At 49.6% G+C, this 21,937-nt stretch overlaps 2 protein-coding genes across 5 annotated transcripts; one reads left to right on the top strand and one right to left on the bottom strand.

The window, feature by feature from the left end:
* The first annotated feature begins 514 nt into the window (after positions 1-514).
* On the top strand, positions 515-6,705 carry FBXW5 (F-box and WD repeat domain containing 5). Its single transcript, XM_042478925.1, has 8 exons — positions 515-710; positions 1,548-1,705; positions 1,866-2,040; positions 2,610-2,758; positions 3,358-3,880; positions 4,242-4,389; positions 4,647-4,859; positions 5,458-6,705. The coding sequence occupies exons 1-8, from the start codon at positions 515-517 to the stop codon at positions 5,702-5,704; spliced, it is 1,809 nt and encodes a 602-aa protein (XP_042334859.1). The 3' UTR covers positions 5,705-6,705.
* Positions 4,756-21,917, bottom strand: TRAF2 (TNF receptor associated factor 2). 4 transcript variants are annotated; one of them, XR_006104993.1, is made up of 12 exons: positions 21,787-21,917; positions 17,326-17,546; positions 17,159-17,237; positions 16,823-16,921; positions 13,334-13,495; positions 12,379-12,453; positions 11,951-12,025; positions 11,412-11,774; positions 10,541-10,718; positions 9,760-9,908; positions 7,371-9,178; positions 4,756-4,892 (listed from the first exon to the last, which is right to left on the bottom strand). XR_006104993.1 is itself a non-coding variant. In XM_042478926.1 (11 exons), exons 2-11 carry the CDS (start codon positions 17,511-17,513, stop codon positions 8,960-8,962), a joined length of 1,587 nt encoding a protein of 528 aa, XP_042334860.1. In that variant the 5' UTR covers positions 17,514-17,546; positions 21,787-21,917; the 3' UTR covers positions 6,805-8,959. The 4 variants fall into 4 exon arrangements, 3 of the variants coding, with proteins under 3 accessions (XP_042334860.1, XP_042334861.1, XP_042334862.1); XM_042478926.1 differs by lacking the exon at positions 4,756-4,892 and having other exon boundaries at positions 6,805-9,178; XM_042478927.1 differs by lacking the exons at positions 4,756-4,892; positions 21,787-21,917 and adding an exon at positions 21,118-21,184 and having other exon boundaries at positions 6,805-9,178.
* Between the last annotated feature and the right edge of the window lie 20 nt (positions 21,918-21,937).

The raw sequence follows: 21,937 nt of genomic DNA, 5'->3' as shown, positions 1-21,937 counted from the left end.
TTTTAATGGTCAGTTTTTAATAGTTCTGTGCTTTGGATCCCAATTTTGAGGAAGAAAGTGGGATAGAAATAAATAGAATGATAATGATAATAATATCATATTTTGTATATTACTATATTTATTGTTATTTATACTGTGTAACATATATAATTATTACGTACTATAATACATATTATATACATGAATATATTACTATTAGATATTGTTCTCATAGTATATATCTATATTATAATACATATCATAAATTATATTATATAATATATAATAATACATAATAATGATGGTGAGATTAGGAAGAGGAAGTATCTAATGCTTAGGAGGAATCCTATCCTTTCATTCTTAGCTTCCTTTGAACAAAAGATGATGATGATGATGATGATGATGATGATGACGACGACGACGACACTAATAATGCTGGCTCTTGTGCTCTCCGCCGCTTCCTTCGTCCACCCCTGGACGGCATCCCTCTCACCCCTTGTCCCTCTCTTCTTCCAGGCCATAACAGAATGCCACCATGGAGGGCAGGGTTGCCCCGCTCCTTCTCCCGGACAGCGTCCTCTTTGAGATCTTCCTCTACTTGGACTACATGGACCTGCTCTCAGCGGGACGGACGTGTCGGCAGTGGTGCGCCGTGGCCCAGGACGAGGTCCTCTGGAAGGAGCAGTTCTACCGGTATTTCCGGGTGGCTAGAGACGTCCCTCGGCACCCAGGTAAGGTCGCCTTCGCTGGAATCCTAGAGTTGAAAGAGGCCACAAGGGCCACCCAGTCCAACCCCATTCTGCCGTGCAGGAAATCATTACCCTTGCCTTGGATTCGTCCAGCTGGAACCAAAGCAAGTCCTGCTGAACTAAAAAGCATCCCCCCCATAGATTTGGGAGAATGGAGGCTCTCTTAACTCAGAGGGTTCCACTCATTTTGAGAATGGAGCAGACGTGTCCGAAGCTCCCTAAATGGACAAGCTCTTTCTTCTCTTGCTCCATCTGCCCTCAGAATCATAGACATATTAATTGCCTGATCTCAATTCTGGCCGCAGTGCTGTGTTATAACTCTTGAATGAGGCCATCCCATCAGATGATACCTGCTTTGGAAATGAGGCATCACAAGGCTGGCCCCCAAATTTGGGGAAACTCTGCTGCCCTGATGCTGGGCCCCAAAAGTGGGAAACCCACACCTAGATCTGCCCCCGATGCACAGCCCTGTCTCTTCCTCCTTTCAAAGCCTTTTGACAAATATTCAGGAACGCTTTAACTGCCTCCTTTTCCTGTTTTTGCTTCTTACTTATAGCTCTATTTTTCTTGTTGTCTTATTGTTGGGTTTCTTGCATTTTGTAGTATTTCTGTTGCACTGGTTTATTAGTGCCTTGTTTCAGTTTCCTAAACATTAATGACAACTGCAGAGACTCCCCCAAGGGTGAGGGATGGTGGGAGTTGCAGTCCAGCAATGTCCAGAGGGCTGTGTGATTTGCACCCCTAGACTAAAGGGGACGATAGGTGCTTGCATGGAAGTGTCTTCCTATCCCCCACCTGCCTCACTGTCTTCTGCCGCAGCTGCCGTTTCGTGGTACAGCGAGTTCCAGCGTCTCTATGACGCCATTCCCTGCGTCGAAGTGGAGACCCTGAAGGACCACTGCGACCAAGTCCTCCACCTCAGCTTCTCCCACAACGGCTACCTGTTCGCCTCCTGCTCCAAGGACTGCACCGTCAAGGTGATGGACGTTAGGAGACACTAAAAATAACACTAATGGTTGGGGTATTTCAATGCTTCAAAAGTGGAGAGCAATGCTGGGAGTTGTAGTCCAACCAGATCCGGACGTATGCACAATTCCTACCCATTTTTGAGTACCCTTCTCTTCTTCTTCTTTGCAGATCTGGAACAATGACCTCAAGATCTCCCTGCTCCACAGTGCCAGCATGAAGAAGTACAATTGGAGCTACACACAGTTCTCCCAGTTCAACGCAGACGATTCCCTCCTCCTCGTCTCGGGGGTCTTTGTGGGGCCCCGGACCTCCTCCTCAGGGGAGATTGCCGTCATCAGCCTGGGTGAGACAGCAGGGCCACTGTGGGGGTAGGAGGGCCACCTCTTGGCTTGGGGCACCTCCTGGGACAGGAGAACGAGGGACGATAGTGGAAAGGGGATGCCTCACCAGCAAACCGTGGCCAAGATCCTGCCGTGTGCATAGCTCCACACGTGCTGTTCTTGTCTTTTCACTCCCTGACAGCTGTCAATCACCAGGTTTGGGGAGAGGAAGGAGGGCTAGTAGATTCAGACCATAGAGAAGCAGCCAGTCTCAGCTGGGGACAAATGAAATGCAAACACCTTGTCCTTCTCCCTGGAGCCCAGAGCAGCCAAATCTTCACAGTCTGAATAGCCTTTCCCTCTCTTCCTATCATTGGACTGTTTAACAACCACAATTAGTATAATCAGTGGTGAGGGATGCTGGTAGTTACAACTCAGCAATGTCTAAAGGGCTCCACAGGGTTGGCACCAGGATGGGCTACCAGATTTAGGCCTTCTGGCTAACATGCTGCAGCAAGGACTGAAATCCAACTGGCTGTGGGTTTTTTAATTGTCATCCTGGCCAAACGTCTTCCATGTCCTCTCCTCTCAGAGGACTTCACGCTCCTGTCCCGGGTGCGGAACAAGCCTTACGACGTCTTTGGCTGCTGGCTGAACGAGACTAACCTGATCTCAGGGAACCTGCACCGCATCGGCTACCTGACCTCCTGCTCTGTCTTGTGGCTGAACAACGCTTTTCAGGTGAGCCAAGGCATTCCTGGGGCAAGCAGCTGTTACAGAATCCTTGATTAGCAAAGCACCCCCAAGGGTCATCTAAACTGACCCTCAGTGGAGCAGGAATGCCATGCTAAGCCACCTAACCTCTGCCTAAAAGCCTCCAGTGAAGGTGTTTCATCATCATTTCTTAGAAGGATATTATTTTTTAATATACTTGTTTCATAATATTGTTGTTTAATATAACAATAGAATTGTTTGAATGCATATTCAGTGACAGAGGTTTGATCAGAGGGCAGAAACCCATCTGGCTAGTGGTTCCCAAGCTTTTGGTCTTCCGGGTATTTTGGACTTCCAACTCCCTGTTATCAATTTGGCCAACAGTCAGGAATTCTGGCAGCTGCAGTCCAACGCATTTGGAGTTTGAGAACCACTAGAATAGGCAATTATTCTGAGTTGTTTCCTTCATTTTCATGGCATCAAAAAATGGGCTGCTGTACATTTCTGTCAGTCACCTTTTGCCACAAGGAGGTTGTCCCTAATAGTCTCAGTGGGGCTGGATTTTGGAAGGGGACTGAGCTTCCTGACCCCTTCCCAACACCACCTGCCTACCTTTCCTCTTGCAGGGCATTGAGTCAGAGAACACAAACGTTGTGAAGAGGCTGTTCAAAATCCAGAACCTCAATGCCAGCACCATCCGGACGGTGATGGTGGTGGACTGCAGCCGCTACGCCACCCCTGACCTTCTGCTGGACCACGGGGAGCCATCAGGGGATGGCAATGCCACCTCCTGCAAGGTCATTGACCTCTCCGGTGACAGCGAGGAGGAGGAAGATGAGGAGGAGGAAACGGAAGATGGTCGGCAACGACAGCTGCCCCACAGGCGGAAAATGGAACCAGACCCGGGTCCAGAGGGGGCCGAGAGTGAGGCTGCGGCAGATGATGAGCTGAACCACTTCCTGAGCGACCTGGTTCAGGGCCGCATCCGTCCCGTTATGACTGAGATGGAGATGGAGACTAAAGTGGCCCAGCTCCTGGCCCGGAACAAGACGAAGCCGCCGGAGCCCAACCTGCTCTCCACTGAAGGTGGCACCAAGAAGTACCTGATCTTCACCACGGGGTGCCTCACCTATTCCCCCCACCAGATCGGTAAGGGCAAGAGCAGAGGGGTTCGGGGAGCCTCCAGCTGCAGGGGCAGTCCCTCTCAGACTGACAAATTCCAGGGAATAAAAGGAGGAGAGGGCCTGGGTTTTTAAACAAGGCATATCCCATAGGTACCTGGCAGTTTAGCAGGATGATGGACGGACCTTAGGTTCTGCTCCAAAGAGGAAGGCAGTTGTTAATGGTCCCTTGAGGCTGCAGGGTGACGTCCAGCATCACAACAACTGCTTCTCTCCTTCCTTGCTGGTTTATTATCCTCCCTTCCTCCTGACCTGGGGCCCAAGCACAACAAGGTCCATCTCATTTCCAATTCCATTCTTTTCTTCTTCCTCCTCGCCTTCCTCTTTAGGGATTAAGCAGATCTTGCCACACCAGATGACCACCGCTGGCCCTGTCCTGGGAGAGGAGAGGCAGTCGGAGAGGTTCTTTGACTCGCTGGACCATGTCATCGATATCCACGGCCACATCATCGGCATGGGCCTCTCCCCAGACCACAGGTGAGGGGTCCACACCTGGCTGGCAGCAAGGCTGAGCCAAGGAGAAATAAAAACACAGGACAAATAAGAACGTTAATGCACACTTAAGCCAGTCGTAATGTTGAAATAAAAGGCCACTTAAAAAATACATTGATAAAAACTCATCCCTTCACAGCCCCTTCCTCATCTTACCCCTCTGCCTCAAGCAATGGCTCGCTCCTTCCTTCCTTCCTTCTTCTTTCTTGGCAAGCCCAACCAAGCCACCCTCTCCTTTCCAGGTACCTGTATGTGAACAGCCGGTCTTGGCCCCCGGGCTGCATCATCTCGGACCCCTTGCAGCCGCCCCCCATCGCCGAAGAGATCGACCTCCACGTGGTGGACCTCAAGACCATGAAGGAGGTCAAGCGAGCCCTGCGGGCCCACCGAGCCTACACCCCTGGCGAGGAATCGCTCTTCATCTTCCTCGACGTCAGCAAGGACTTCGTGGCCAGGTGAGCACAATGCAAAACCCTACTTTCCGTTTGCTTACAAACAGAGAAGGAAGTAAAACAAGGGCTGAATTATCTGCAGTTAAAAAATATATAACCAAGCCATGCATTTCAGTACACCATCATGCTGTTAACTTACCTGTAATACCCTCCTTACTCCCAAACAGACTTCTCTGTGTCTGTGAGGCCTTGAACAAGGTGCTGGGCTTTCTGTCTTTTTATTATGTTTCCTGTTTTTAACCAGTTTTCATTTTATTTTATTTTTTGATAGTTGAATCATTTTTATGTTTTGTATTTGTGATTTTAACGACAGGTTAATCTGTTGTAAGCCGCCTTGAGTCCAGAACTGGGGGAAAGGCAGGATATAAATATAATGATAATTTCTGGGACTTGGAGAGGACTGGGGAATTGTTCAGGGGGAATCTCCTAGCCTTGCCAGATATAAGGCCCTTGTTAGGATGCTTAAAGCTCATCACTTTCCCTTTTGGAGAAGCCTGGGATGTCTAGTTTCATGGCTGGGATGCTCCCAGATTATCTGCTTCAAGGAAAAGGAAAAAGACTCATGTTTTGTTGATCTCTTTCTCATGTACCTTCCATGCAGTGGGGCAGAGGACCGCCACGGCTACATCTGGGACCGGCACTATGACATCTGCCTGGCCAAACTGCGGCACAACGACGTGGTCAACTCAGTGGCCTTCAGCCCTGTGGAGCAGGAACTCTTGCTGACTGCCAGCGCAGACGGCACTGTCAGGGTCTGGCGCTCGCCCCGCACCGTCCGGATCTTCCAGGCCGAGAAGCCCCGACCTCACAGGCCCCTCTTCTCTTGGGCCACCAACCAGAGACCTTGACCCAGGTTGGGGGCTACCACATTCACCCTCAACCGGCTGACCTTAGCCTGTGCCTTGGTGCGGACGAGTTGGTTTCGCTCCCTCAGACACGCAAAGCCTTGGCCAAGAGCTGCAGAGGATTGTGGGGTAGGATCGGGGCCTTGCAGGGATTCCTCTGCCTTCCTTGGACACTTGTTTTGTTAAATGTAGGTTTGGCTCACACACACACACATGCGGGAAACTCTCTCTGGCGCCTTTTCTGTTAAGACATTAGATGGGTCCTGTCACAGAGGTGCCAGCTCTCTTTCAAGCAGGGCTCCTGTGCCTTTCTTTTAAAAAAGCAGCCCTGGAGAAATCAGACCTTTCCTGGCACAGAGGTTCCCTGCTGTTGAGGGACATGATGGAAGAGTTTAGTTTCTTGACACGCACAGATGCTAGTTTTGAACTTTGCTTACTAGCACCTTGGATCCCTGGGGAAATCAGGAGGACATCTGGCCACATGCTTTGGCCGGCAAGATGACCCTGACAAGGTTTGAATTGGGATGGACAACACCCTGTCTGTGAATGGAGGGAAGGCTTGGGGAAATTAATTTTGGGGAACCATGTCCAGAATCCTGTTAATGGCAATGGATGCATCTTTTTGGACAGAGTGCAATTCTGTAGCCCTCTGGCAATGTCCCCAAATCCCCCCTCCCTGGTAGCGCAGCCAAAGCAATGACAGTTTCCCTTTCTTTAAAGCACTTGCAGAATGAGAGGAAAATTATGTAGGAAGAGTTCAGGAAAGGATGCTCTGCTTCACAGCGTGGCCACAAACACACTTATAAAGCCACGGCTGAAAGGCTTGACGTTTTCCCCAGCTGCCTAGAACATTATTCTCCAGAACAAAGCACTTGCCTCCTATTTAACTGTGTGGCACTGAACCTGAGGATCTTTGCATGGGGCATCCACGCTCCCAGCACCCGCAATGCCCTTGGCTGCTCCGTCCAACATGGCCCCAATAAAAGCTTTCCTTGAGCACAAAACTCCTCTGAGTCCAGACCTTCCATGCAAGTGGCTGGGGAAAGGAGGGGTCTCTGCTGCTCCCCACCAAGAAGGGAGGAATGGACAGGTGCTACACAGAAAGAGAAAGGATTCCTTTGGGGATATCTGGCCCACATGCAACAGCTCCCCTGCCCTTTATATCCCTATACATACTTCTCCAGGGCTTGGGAGTGGAGTCCTCCAAAAAAGGCTTCCCCCAAGCTCTGGGGAAACTGCAGTCCAGGGCAGGGAGGAAGCCCCATTTTGGGCCAAGCAGACCCTTAAATTCATCCCTCTTGACTAGAAATGCAGAGCAGTGCCTCTGGCATTTTGCAAACAAAAAGGAAGGGAGGCTGGAGGAGAGAGGGCTCAAGAGGCTTCTGGGTGACCTTCAGCAGCAGCAGCTGAGCAGAAACTGGAAAGCTTTTGGAAGTCTTCCCTCGCTTGTTATCTTAAAAGAGAAGGGAAGAAAAGCTGTTTTTCTGCTTCTCAAAGATATCAGGACAGCTACTTGCTCACATTATTTAAAAACTAGTATATCTTTTATTTAGCCACCACACAACTTTTGCATCTGGGGTCAGAAAGGGGGCTTCCGGCAGCAACAACCAAAATCCACTCTTGGGCCAAAGCTTCCCCCTCTTTCCCCACATTAAAACCAAGTCCTCACCCCTCAATATCACAAACAGACATGGCTCCAATCCCCCTGGGAGACGTGGGTCCACCCGCATTCACCGTCCCCATCCCTTCAGAGTCTGGCTTTGGAGGTTCCACACCGGCACCAGAGACGATCCTGCCAATTGTCTCCTGCCCTCTATATTTTGGGGGAAGAGGATGAAGGCAAAGGTTATTCCCATTTCACAAAAGAGCACCTTAGGAGGAGCTGGCCTCTAATGAAAACACTGAGCCTCCTTTGAGGAGCCAATGGTCATTCAAACACACTTTTAAACCTCAGGGTAAACTCCAAAAACTGACTCAGGCTGAAGGGAATTGCCCAGGAGAACAAAGGGCACAGCAACAGAAAAAGATAAACGGCAAGCATTTGTATAAGGCTAGCAACGGCTGCAGCAGGGTTAGTTTTCAATGGGTGCTTTAATGCCTCCCCATGGCCTGCCTTTCCACAACGCAGGAGGGAGCCGCGTCTCCACGACCGGGACGGGGCCTGATCCATGGTTTCTACTATCTGTTGGAAGCAGGGGAGGGGAGAAGGAAGACAGGGCCCACCCCTGGTTGCACAGATTTGGTTCACTCAGGTATTAAAGACAGAGCTAGCAGCCACATTGGGCACTATTGTATTTTATAATAAATAAAGTGAGGGAGGCAACTGTGGATAAGGGGTGAGACCAATTTGGTTCTTTTAGCTCCATTTATTCTACCCTCAGAATCATTGGGGGCAACCTGAGAAGTCCCAGGGACCTGGGCCCCCCACCCTCTGCCTGCCCTTCTGAGGAAAGGATCCCCGAAGGGAGGGAGGGAGGGAGGCGGAAGACTAGATCCTGAAAGGCACCATCTCTGAGCCATGCTCCCTTTCTGGAAGTGTCTAAGCATCTCGGATCCACTCCAAAGGTGTGCTCTGTGGTCAAGGCAGCTTTAGGCATCTCCCTCCAACTTCCTTCCAAGAAGGAGTCCTCCTCCTCCTCCAGCGCACCCAGCCTCCCATTGCTTCTCTTAAGCAGCCTTCCTCCCTCTTGTAAACCCAACCCAGATAACCTGGAGAGGGGGCTAAAGCAAACTGGCCCCTTGACTCCGCTGGACACATCCACATCCGTAACCCCCCAGAGCTCATCCAGGCAGCAGCAGAGAATTAACAGAACGCAGGCAAAAATATAGATATAAGTATAAAAAGTCAAGGTGTTTCCCCCCCCCCTTTTCAGGAAAACTCAAAGTGACCTATAGAGACAAATCTGACAAATGCCCCTCTTTGGGGGACAATTTGGAAGGCATCACATGGGCAGCACCACTGACAACCCCCTCCAAAAAATCCCCCCCCCAAAAAGGAAAACCCACATTTTGCCACAAGTCACTGGCCTGTTCCTTAGCCAAAAGCATCATCCAGTGGGATGGCGCGTCTCCCCCCCAAACACAGAAGGTCCTTCCCTCTGGGGTGGCGTGCCTCTGCCCTTCTCTGCCCCTTACCCCACAACTCTCAAGGATGCGAGGACATACGCGTGCGCAGAACCTGCAGCCCAACATTCCTGGGAGAATGATGGGTTCTGGACTCCAAGTGCAGACCGAGGAAGAATAACCAAGGAAGCGCCTTTAGAGACCCGTGAGGTCGACGATGGCTTTGACAAAGATGGTGTCTTCACGCACATATGAGTTCTTGTTCTCCATCTTGGCAATGGGGCAGAAGAGTGGGCACCCGCTGGCAATGTTCATGTCGCTGACAGGCCGCTGGAAGGAGGAGGAGGTGACATCCGGCCGGAAGGCGTCAATCACATGTTCCCGGTTGTTCTGGTCCAGCAGCATCAGGGTGACCTGAGGAGAGGAGGACAGAAGACGCGTGAGGAGGACCGAGGGACTAAGAGGGTCATTCCCACACCTCTCCAAAAGGGGGGTCTCACACCATAAAGCCACCTCTGCTCAGATTTGCTACCGCTGGGCAAAGAAGGAGGCAGCCTGAGAAACATAGTGGTATCTGAGTTGTAGAGCTCATAATTTTTGTGCACCTGAAATTATTTCAAGAGTATCTCCTCTAGAGTAAAAAGGCTGAAAAAGACTGGTCCAAAGCCTCTATGAAAACAAACGGGAGATCTGGCCAACCAGGAGACTGTCAGGGGTCCTGTTCTTAAAAGGTTACCCCGACTGCTTCATGCTTGGCCTAACAACACTGTTCCTGTCAGGAAGGCTGGTTGAAAGCAACCCTTTCTCACAGACGAGAGCACAGGAGAGGCAAGACTGTCTGCCCAGCAAAATAGTTCAAGCTGGACACAAGTTTCGAACTGGGAGCCCTTTCCAAGGCTCAGCCAACAAGTGAGCACTCCCCCCCCCCCCCAGTCACAGCCACCATCTTTGCACAATCTGCTTCCCCATCTCAAAAAAAGTCTGTCTGCTCCCACCTTTTGGTTAAATGGCCACCGCAGGAGGGCATCGCTGGGTCCTTTCATGACCACGAAGAAGAGGGAGAGGTGGGTGCCGCGCCCGGTGCCATCCCCATTGAGGTAGATGCGGAGGCACATCTTGTAGCCATATTTGCTTGTGTAGAAGGCTGATGGAGAATGGCAGGAAGGAAAAAGAGAAAGAACCAAGATGAGGAGAGGAGCAAAACCTGGGCTGGAGAGGAAGCAACATTAGTTCTGTCCCAGAAAACGTTCTCCTTTTGAAAAGGCAAGTTCAATCCATCCAGAGGGCCTTCTCTGCTGTGTCACCCCAGTTGCAGAACGCCTGCCCCAAGAGGCTTGACTGGTACCAAGGCTGGTCTCATCCCAGTACCAAAACAGGGACTCAATTAAGTTGCATTAAGTTCTGTGGTTCTTGGAAACAAGACAGGATAGAACTATTTAAATAAATGTATGAATACCCCTTGCAACCACACATGGAGATGTTAATAAGCAAATGGGTGTAACTGACTCCAGAGCACCACAAATTTTGATTTGATTTGGTTTCAAGGAGTGTTCATCTGGTGATAAATAGGCATGGAGAGTCCCTCTTGGCAAGTGCTTTTAAATTTCTAGTCCTCCTGAAAGAGGTCAGTGAGGGGGGATCGTAGTCTTCCCCACCAGCCCCCATCTACCATGGCCTGCAGCCTTGCTTTAATGATTCGTAGCATTCAATCCACAGAGGAGGTCCAACATTAGCTCAAGGCTAGAAGGCAAGAGAAACCCCTGTCCCTGTGCCCACCTGGGGAAAAGATGGCTGGCGAGCGCCCAGCTATGGCATCCTGGCGTTTCCGGGCGAAGTCGGTAATCTTCCAGATGAAGATGCCATCATGCGAGGCGGCGTCCATCTCCTGGATCGCGTGCTCCATCTCAGACAGGGCCAGGTCCTTCAAGGCGATGCTCCGCTCCAGCTGCCGGACCTGGGGCCCAGAAAGATGGTTGACATCACCTTTCTTGGCTTTAATGATTTAAACCGCAGGGAGGAAGGTTCTGTAAAACCATCCTGTTTAATAGAAACATACTGTTGTTTCATGGAACATTTAATACGTAATTCAGAGGCTTGGTCAGAAGAAGGGTGGACAACTGGGGAGGACTAATGGGCCGCATGGACCCCACCAAGGGAGCTTGGAGGGCTGTAAATAAATAAATGAGTATATTGTATGTGATTTAATATTATATTTTAATTTTATGTGATGTTAGACATAGTCATTTTAATTCTTTGAATTTTATAATAATTGTAAAGGTTTTATCTGTGAGCTGCCTTGGGACATTTCATTAATTAATGAAATTAAATACATAAATAAGTATCCCCGTAAATTGGGGGGCAGTGCCCTCACTCTCTCTCTCTCTCATACACAGAGCAGGACACAGGGATTTGGGGGGTGATTCCTTTACTTGTTCAACCCTCTCTGGGCCATTTTAGACCTTTTTACGAAAAGGAAGTGGCTTGCTTTGGGTGGGGTGGGGAGACTCCCCTAAGCATAAAACAATGTGGGGAGAATGCCAAAAAAGGAGTTTGGTAGCCACTTTTTAAAAAAGATGTTTAGACCCCCCCCCCCCCAAACCAAAAGCTCTGGCCCCTCACGGAAGGAATCACGAAGAGGGACCCAGACCTTGCTGCTGAGTGCCTCGATCTTCTCCTGGTCCAGCTGGTGCTGGCGGTGGTAGGCCTCGGCCGTGAGGGCCACCCTCTCCACCTCCCGGTTGAGGACACAGACGATGTTCTCGAAGGTGACCGTCTTCCTCTCCAAGGCTTCGCACCTCCCCAGGAGCTCCAGGACGCTGGGAGACTCCAACTCCGAGAGCAGAGGGTCCCCACCGCGGAGGGGAGAGGAGCCCTCCTCCACCGAGAGGAGGCCCGACGGGGATGAGAGCTTTTGGGACTCTGACCGGAGGCTCAGGACAAAATTCAGCAGCATGTAGAGATGCTCCCCCAGGCACCGGCTCTCATGCTCAGGGAGCTTCTCGTTCTCCACCTGCGCAGAAGAGGAAAGTCACTAAGGCCAATCAATGAGGATACATTTTCTGTCCCACTGGACGGCTGTTGGCATTTGGCCACCATGTCAGCCAGGACTCTGCAACCTATCTGCCTGGTGAGGCCCACCTTCTGATCCCTCAGCATCACAAAGAGAATACCTGCGCCACTGCTTACCACTTCGTTGCAGCCGACGGGCTGGAACCTGCAGGGCGCTTTGCATTTGCTGCAACTCTTGACGTGGTCTGGAAACTGCAAAGAAGGAAAGAGGCACCCTTGTCAATGAAACGAACACAATCTGCCACCATTTTGATCATGATCACTGTGAGTTCTATCTGCGCTTCCTCAGAACAGCTAAGCAACTGCAGTAGGCCCGCCATGTTCACTGAGGTTAGAGGCGCAGGATTCCTGTGAAAGTGGGAAACCTTTAAATCAACCACTATGTTTTTATTAACCCAGAGAACTCCTCTCTAGGAATCTCTAAATCCTCCAGTGCAAAACTACGGTTAACGTCCACCAGACGCTGGCCGTAGAAGTGAGCTAAAGGACCTACAAAGGCCTAGAAAAGTGTTTTCTCCGCAGACAACAGTATCACAAACTTTCACCTTTTCTCTCGGGATCTTCTTCTTTCCACAGCCTTCGCAGGTGAGGGGGAATTTGGGGCACACTTCATCATGGGCCTAGAGAAAAAAAACACAGCCAATGTATTTTTAAATATTTCAGCCACTTCAGTGGAAGGAACAAATGGGACAGTTTGCCTTTTGAAAGTGTGGCAGCTGCATATTAGACTAGGCAAACCTTTTGTGCACCAAAGAGGGACCACTTTGGAGTTTGGGGACAGGAATTTGTTCAAAGCTTAATAAATGTATAGACTGTAAATGTTTTATAGAGCCAGCGTGGTACAGCGGTTTGAGCGTAAGACTATGACTCCAAAGACCAGGGTTCGAATCTCTGTTCGGCCATGGAAACCCAGTGAATGGCCCTGGGCGATCACACACTCTCTCTGCCCCAGAAAACCAGGGTCGGCGTAAGTCAGGAATGACTTGAAGGCACACAACAACAAACGTTTTAAACAAGTAAATGCCTAGGTTAGCTTCCCAACTACTTTCCACATATAAATCGTCTTGAGTTATGCTGGTAAAGAGTCATAAAAACCCAGGCTAAAGCAGTGATTCGCACACTTTAGTCTTCCAGATGTTTTGGACTTCAGTTCCCAGAATCCCTGACTGTTGGCCAAGCTGACTGGTGCTTCTGGGAGTTGAAGTCCAAAACACCTGGAGGACCAAAGTTGGGAAGTCCCTGGTCTAAACGGTTAGGGAGGTGGTAGGAAGTCTTGCTACTTCTGGGGATTCCAAGAGGCATCCACAACCTGGGAAAACGTCCCCTTCTTTTGGACTGCAACACCCAGAAACCCGCCCCCCGCAGCCTGGGCGGGATTCTGGGTGCTGCAGTCCAAAAGAAGGGGGGACTTTTCTGCAGCTTTGGGCCAGCTTCTGCAATGGGGCTTCTCAAGAGGAAATGGGGAGGAAAGGGGGGGCTTTTCAACCCCCTCCGTCGTACCTTAATTTCGGGGAAGTAGAAAAGGACCTTGCAGTATTTACAGTTGAGGCTCCTCTCGGGGCACTCCCGCTCGGCATGGCGCTCCTTGTCGCTCAGCCGGACCAAACCCCGGCACGCCGGGCAGGTGACCAGAGCGAACGGGCAGCTCCCTTCGTGGCAGCTCTGCGGTAAAAGGGAGCAGCACACTTCAGTAAAGGCAGACAAAGGAAAAACAGAATCGCTGCCAGAGCTAGTCGGCACGATGCCTTTGCCATTCACCTGGTCACCCCACATGAAAAGGGGGGCTCATCCGGGGTGACTAAGTGAAGGCCAAAAGAAACCAGGGGGGTTTGTTTTTCCCCATGCCACTGACACAGAAGTGATAAAGCTGACATTCAAAGGAAGGTGGGAGAGGAAGTGGAGGGTTGTTTGTGGTGGGGGGGCCTACCTTACAAGACTCAATGGGAGATGCTGGGGAAATGCAGAGGTGGAAAGAGACAGGGACTGTTTCTTAAGGACTGGGCTGTGCAGAAGCTGCCACTCTGGGATTTGGCAGCTGAGAACTAACAGAAGGCTTGCATGGAGACACTAGTTATTCCCACTTGCTCCCTTATCATTACTTCCCATTTCATGATCAACAGCATTGGAAGTGCAGCACTCCTCTGCCTGCACAAGGGACCCTGCCACAGCTTCCCCAAATTGATGGTGACAGCTTCCAGGGCAGGAACCAGGTGGGCCTCTCACGGCCCCAGCGGACACCCTTGCAGAAGTAAACGCCTTCATCTTTCAGGGGCTACAAGGTTCTTTAAAGTGTGGTGGACTTCCCATCTTTGTTGCTCCTGTTTCTGACTTACGGCGGGCGACCCTATTACTGGGTTTTCATGGCAAAATCTGTTCATGGGAGGTTTGCCACCTTGGCTTTCCTCTGAGGCTGAGAGAGCGTAACCTGTCCAATGTCACCCGGTGGGTTTGCATGGCAGAGTGGGATCTAAATCCTAGTCTCCCAAATTCTTAGTCCAAGGTTCGGACTGTCACACCACGCTGGCTCTCCACCTTTGGAGGTATTAACACAGAGGTTAAACGGGCATCATTCAGGGATGCTTTAGTTGGGCATTCTTGCATGGCAGAGCGGGTTGGACTAGGTGGCCCTTTAGGGTCCCTTCCAACTCTGTGATTGTATGATGCTGCAATTCTATGAATCCTTATTCTGACAGACATGGGATCGGGGAAAAGGAAGCAAAGGCAAAATAATGGCGATGAAGTATAACAGCAGGCTGGCCATTCAACCATTAGGTGCCCTTCTTTTGCAACCGTTTCTTGACCACCACAAGGACAAGAAACTTGCATCCTGAACTATCACAGGCAAGGACAGTGATAGCAATTGTTGCTGTTGCCGTCCTTGTTGTGCTTGTTATGGCTTTATGTTTGCAACTGTTTTTACTTTCATTCTAATAGTTCAATCACTTTTTAAACTTTCATATGTTATGGATATACATCCTATGAAGACATGTTTGTATATACACGGATATACAAAATGTATTTAACTATGAGAAGTGGCTGGGAAATGACAAAATTACAACAACAACAACACCGAGAGCTCTGTCTGCTTCTCTTCCAACCACATTTTGGGCCTGGAACTTGTTCCGATTTGTAACTAAGAGGACCACTGGTTTTTATTTGAATTGATTTTATTCTGTTCAGGTATGAATTTGTCACTGAATCCAAAATTTGGGGTTAGAAGAGAGAAACAAACCCAGCTGTGACCCTACAAGGAACCAGTGGGGTTTGTGGGGAGAAGGTTAGCACAGTGCGTTTGTTTTGCTCTTCCAAAAGCTCTTCCCCTCTTGAAAAGAAAGCAAAAGCAAAGTGACACCAGGGCACCAGAAGGGACAAAGAGAGCCAAGCAAAATATCTGATCTTCAAGCGCAGAGGAGGGTGGGTTTCCTTCCTCCCTCCCTCCTCTTGCACAACCCCTCCAGCCCAGGATTTTAGGGACTTTCCAAGAGGCTTGCCCTGGCCAGGGACTTTCCAAGAGGAAGGCTCTCTCTCACATGCTGCCGGCATGCCATTCATGCTTTGCTAGCAGGCTCAGCTAAACAAAGATTGTCCTCCGGCCGCTGGGAGAGCTCTGCGTGCCCTACAGTCCACCTGCCCCTCTCTTCTTCTCCTTCCCTTGGTTCTCTTGGTTTTGCGATAGAGAAAGTCTGAGCCATATGTGCCCACAAGCTGCCTTGATGTGGACTCCTAACCCCCCCCCCCCCCCGATTCCAGGACAACTGCAAAACAATTTCATTGAAAACCCAGTTTGGAAAATCCATACTGCACTTTTGCACACAACCAGCTCTTCCACAAACTAAAATCAACACCAATTGCCCAAGCTGCTGCAGAATGGCCCTAAATCTCATTGGTTTCAGTGGTCTGCCATCATCTCCTACCTCACTGTTCCTCCCAAAACCAACTCAGAATTGGCCCAAACCAGAACTAGTACCATGTCAATTCCAGGTCAACGCAAGAGGCAAAGCCTGGGAGCCAGCTGCAGGCCAGTTACTCCCTGCCAAGAGTATTCAAAGTCGCCTGGCCTCATTCATGTTGAGAGGCACCTTCCAACTTTACAGAGGTAGCTGCGCTCACAATCCCCAGACACAGAAACACACCTTCGCACCAATGATGGAATGCAGAAGAGAGCCAAGTCAACCAAAAGACGCACAGCCAAAGGTCCGCTTTCCTCCCTGTCAAGTGGCCCCCAAGCTTTGACCGGGAACAGCTCCCCAAAGCCCTGTGGAGAAGGGCTGACACCTCAGGCGACAGAGGAGGATCTTCTATGGAAAAGGGAAAATGGCCTCCGCGGGCCCTTCCAACTCTTCAGTTCTATGAATAAGCCGTCTCTACAATGTGTCCAAATTATGCCAATCAAAACCCAAGGGCATGAAGTGATATGTGGGCTTTTACCATTGATTTCATCTCCTTTTACCAATTCTCAGGACTTAGAGGTCATGAGGCACAGCAACATGGGGAGGGGGAGACAAGGGAAGACCCCCCCTTCCTGACCTCCCCAACTTTGCCTAACTGCCCCCTTGGCTCCCGAGACCTTGCCAGGGACTGTTAAATCACAGTTGAGCCTACCTTTGCATCAACAGAGACTAGAAACATGCTCTGAGAGCCAAAGAGCTTTATTTGATTTCATTTAATATCTAGCCTTTCTCCTAACACAACACACAAGGAACTTCTCAGCACTGATTCAGCATCAGTGCAGGGACACAATCTCTTCCCAGAAGCTGATTCCTGCAACCAGAGCACCCATTTGGTTGGCTTTTGCACATTCCTGCAAACTCACAGCAGACACACGTTCTCCCACGTTAAACCGGCTGCGGTGTTTAAGGCATGATGGGGATTTCGCAGCACAAGGGAGGAAGCCAGTGCCCAGGAAACAGTTGCTATTTAATCCAAAGAGTTGTGAAAAAGAGGGGGGAAAGAGCCTCCGCCAGCCAGGCTCCTGGCTCTGACCATTACCTCGTAGTCCTTTATCGTCCCTTTCCACGCACAGCCCTCATGAACGCAGATTGCCGGGAGACTCTCCACCTCCCGCCGCGCCGCGTTGTCCGGGAAGGCCTCAAAAGGGAAGGAGAGAAAGACATTTATCAGAGAGGCTCATGTTGGGAATTTTAAGTAACACGAGGAAACACCAACAGCAAAAATTGGGCTGCAGAGAAAACCAGAAGCCAAAATATGACTGTTGTCTTTTTATTATTATTATTATTATTATTATTATTATTACATTACATATTATTATTACATATTATTATTATTATTTTCTCTCCATGGAGGAACAAGTCTTCATTTACTTACCGAACTTGTTTCCAGAATTGAAACCCCATCTTCATATATTCCCTCTTGGATGCAGGCTCCACACTTCTGGGGCCCTGAGCTGTCGGACAAAAGGAGATGAGACACAGAGACCTTTGGGAAGATATGCACACAAGGCCTAAATCCCATCCAAAGCAAGAGGAAGCTACCTGATAATTTTCTTCAGGCAGCAGGAGCAGTAGCGGTGACCGCACTGGGCTTGAAACGGCCGCCGCAAAATGTTGCCGCACTCCGAACACAGGTACTTGCCCTCCAACTCGGTCCCTAGGATCTCCTTTGGGAAGCCGGGCTGGTTTATGTCCAGGGAGCCCGGGGGAGTCGAGTTGGCTGCTGCCATGTGAACAGCAACATCCACCCAGGCTTTACGACCCTAAGAGGGGAGAGAAACGGCACCAGTGAGCTCTCGGTCCAGCACTTCTTGGTCCCCTGTTCAATAAGGTATATATGTCTGCCATTGGAACCAGGCAGCCCCTTGCCATTAGGGATAGACGGAAGATGGGGAAATGTTAAAGAAGATTAAAGAAATGGTTTTCCTAAGGAGCCATGATGAGGAGAACACTGGAAGGACGAGAATCTTCACAGCTCAGGACGCGTTCTGCCTGAATGAGAGCCTTTGTGGCTGAAGAGCGGGGTATAAATATTCAAAATAGTAAATAAATAAATGCACAGCCAATTTCTAGGTGCCTCAGGAATTTGGGGTGGGGGTGTTTGGCTATGCATTTGGGGGCCACGTGGTCACATAACAGAAATCACACCCTCATGTAAACAGCCACAGCCCCAATCCCACGGTTCTGCAGTTGAAAGGCATCAAGTGACAGCGCTTAGCAAAAGACCCTGGAGAGCGACAAAGTGGTGCTTAGCCAACACCTGGCTAGCTGACACCTGTACTGTACACTTTTTAGCTGTCATCCTGCAACTGGATCCCACAAAAAGGTATCGTAGCATGGCAAATATTTGCAACACAGGACATTGTGCATACCTACAGTGGCTACACCTACGTGAGACACTTTACAAAACCCTACGCAACTTGGAAGTCTCTGGGCAATGCAAGCACTCGGTGTAAGTTACTCATCCTCCCAGGTAAAGGAGTCTACAAAATCCAACAGCTTGTTCCTCTCAGAGAGGTAGCTCCCACAACAGAGGTTACTTACCCCTTGGCCCTATTCCTCCTCAATGGGCACAACCAGAATCGACCCACAGCCTCTGGGGCCAAGAGGAAAGTTACTTCTCCTTCCATTCTGAGGAACAGCTCTGTGTAACTCAGTAGCTTACACACTCCACCATTAAAACCTTGTCAAGCTAAGAGGTATTCAGGCAAGAGGGACTGGAAACAGGACCCACGCAGCAGTTTGCATCCCATACCTACAGAAAACAGTTTCAACTTTTGCTTGGAATCTGCTCAAACACCTACAAGAAACCAGGAGTTGCCGGCTGGGTTGTGAAGCCTGAATGCCATTCCTTTGCAAAGGGAGAACAAGGAAGGTGATTCACAGTATTGAACATAAACGTACTTCCCAGCCTTAGCCAACTCAACAAGGATATGAAACAAGCCTGAATCAGAATGGAATCGGTCGGAAAGCACCCAAAGATCATTTGCTGGAGAACCAGGAGAGAATATCATTCCCTGGACTCTTCAGGAAAACGTGGTTAAATCTTATGGTTGAGTCTGGGAGGAATTCTGTATATTGTTTTACTGACAGAGTTGCTTCAGAAAAATGAAGGCAGGGAAGGAAGACAAGTGAGCCATTTCAGTGCTTGAATAAGCAATGTCAGCCTTTAAGGGGACCAGGAGGCAAGGAGGAATGCGGGGCTGTGTTCACTCCTTGGGATCCAAATAGAGGTCTTTTTCCCCAGCCTACACAATGATAGCATTTTGACCCTGTTTCCCCTGGATTCCATTGGATGAAGCAATCTTGGCAGTTAAGGTGGGATCAAAGTGCTATCATTGCATTGTGTGAAAGAGCCCATAAATGGACAGATACGCTTCAGTAAATATAGGAGGGACAGATATGGGACTTATCAGAAGAAGGACGTCTACATTATCAAAATCTACACTATTGTATTATCCCTAGTAGCTACCAGTCACAACCTTTACTTTGCAACAGATCCTAGCAGCAGCATTATGCTAGGTTTATATCCCAAGGTTATCCATTCTCACCAAGCCTCTCAGGTTCACAAGCGAGAAGTGGATGTCGTGTTTCAAAACCCACGTGTCGCTGCCGTCATGCAACGATGTGCACCTTGTATGAAAACGTGGGAGGGCTTCTGCTTCTGATACTACTACTGAGTCCAAATGTCTCATCGTGGGCAACTTACTCAGAGTGAAACCGCATCCATCTTTCAGTGGGCGAGATGGAAGGAGGCACTCAGGTTTTCCACTGCAATCAATTAAAAGCCTGGCGCTGTAACTGGCAATTAAGCTGGCAATCGCTTTCCTTCACCTGGATGACGCCCGTCGCATGAGATCAAGGCAGCTCTGCTAGTGTGCAAATATACACTCACACACACATATATGTGTGTTAAGTCTTGGCACCACACAACTCTCATTCCCCTAACTGGCCCTGAGCCACAATTAGTTCCAGATCCCAATGAAAGTAATTAGAGTGGCCCCATGATCATGCCTAACCTGTTCCCTTTGGCTTCAACTGGAATTACAGATCAGATAACGCTCCGGATGAGAAGAGAGCAGAGTCTGGTCCCTTTTAAGAAAAGCCCTTCCACTGGATTTCAATGGGGTTTCCGTACCGGATCGGCCTCAGTCTTCCTCACCTTCCTCTGATCCGATTTATAACGCTGAACAAGCAAGACCCCCAAACTCTCCCCACGGACAACGTTTCTCCCCCTCTTTTAAAAAATGATGGTTTCTAACTATCCTGGGATAAATGGCTCCGCAAGTGTGGCTGACAATGCCCAAAACAAAGCGCACGCTTCCGACTTCTGCCTTTCGGTCAATGCCAGAGGCGCACACTGGATTCCTCAGCTGACGCTCTGATATCCTTGAATGGTAATATATATATATATATATATATATATATATATATATATATATAAAATTAAAACATTAAAATATGTATCGCCAAAGAAAACCGAGGTGCAAATGGGCAGAGAATAGAGAAAGGTTTGCAAATGAGGAGGTTCCCTGGCTCTGCCAGTCTGTTTCCTTAGCAGTAAATAGTGCATTATGTACGGCTGGACCGAGGATGTCTTCAGTGGTTTCCTTTTACTAGTTCTGGCAGCAATTGCAGAGATAGAGAGAGATGAATAGATAGAGATATAGATAGACACACACAGAAAGATGGAGGCATGAAAACCAGCTCGTCTTTCCCGTTGATGTAAAGCCCCAGAAAGAAGTCCTAAAACCAAGGTCCCAGGAAATGAAAACTAGTCCTACATTCTGACTAAAAGGCCAGTATTGGCCCAAAGGCTTCCTATTTTGGGGACTATTCAGCTGCCTGAGGCCTTTTGGGGCCATTGAGGGGCTCCCCACATGATGGATCGTGGATGATGGGCTTTGCTCTTCTTCACTCCATCCATTTGGAGGAAGGCTCTGGAGGATAAAGGGAAAGGAGGCCATGGACTACAACTCCCAGAATCCCTGGCAACCACTACAGTACAGTATAGCCAAAGTCTGAGGGAGTTCTTTTGTTTAGGACTACAACTCCCAGAATCCCTGGCACAGTCAAAGTATGAGGGAGAGCCTTGGTCTTGGACTACAGTTCCCAGAATCCCTTCGTTTTGGACCATCTCATATCTAGAGCTCTTTTAAGGACCGCAAACCGCTGTGTTAAGGGGAATTATGGGAGTTGTAGTCCAAACTGTGGCCCGGGGATTGTGGGAGTTGTAGTCCTTCCCCTCAAAAGTCTCCCCAAAAGGGGAAGTAAATGGAAGGAAAGGCCGTTTTCTTTGCCTCGTTCCTTCTCTTAAAAACAGATATAACTCACCGGCGATTCCCGCGTCGCCCTCCCTCCCCAGCGAGGACCGGAAGTGAGCCTTTAGGCTCCGCCCCCGTTTCCCCTTTGAAGAAGAACGCCCTCCCCTTCCATTCTGAACCGGAAGTGGGAGGGGCCAAGCTGGGAAGCCCCGCCCACTCGCCTCCTTATGTTTTGAGAAAGATTGCATCAACGCCGCAGAATGAATCCAGCTTTATTTTATCTTGACCTGACAGAGAAGGCTAAGTAGCGCACAAAACTACAAATCCCAGGATTCAGTCTGACACCAGTTTCAAAAGCCGAGGCTCCATTCTTGATGGTTTCTGGGAATTGTAGTTCGTTGTGGCCCCACAGCTCTCTGAGAGACGCAGGCCGAGTGCCTCAAAAAAACTGCCAACCCCAGAATGTTACAGTGGAACCCCTTCTTTTACTTATGTATCGCTTGGGGCGGGCAGAAGGACAAAAACCCCGCCCAAGCGACGCAATTTAGCCAATCATGTTAGACACCATTTTGATCGGCTTAAGTCCCAACCAATTGCAGTGCGTTCTTTAAGGGGGCGTTTCATCCCACCCTCTCCTTCATCAAAGCCAATGGTAGAACGGATCACTCTGACTGGCAGGGACGCCGACCTATCACAGGCTCGATTTTAAAAGCACGACCAATGCCGAGACGTTACATACCGTTATGACGACATCAGAGGGAAAGAAGAGGAGGGCGGAGCCTGGGGGCGGCACCGATGGGGCCCAGCCAATCAAGGCGAAGCGTTGCCTCTGAGCGGCGTGTGGCTGGACCAATGAGCGCGCGTCCTGCCTTGTGAATAGGCGGAGCCAG

Source organism: Sceloporus undulatus, chromosome 7, assembly GCF_019175285.1.
Source record: "Sceloporus undulatus isolate JIND9_A2432 ecotype Alabama chromosome 7, SceUnd_v1.1, whole genome shotgun sequence".
NCBI lineage: Eukaryota > Metazoa > Chordata > Lepidosauria > Squamata > Phrynosomatidae > Sceloporus > Sceloporus undulatus.
Note: the sequence above shows the minus strand (reverse complement) of the source record. Positions and strands in the feature narration are given on the sequence as shown.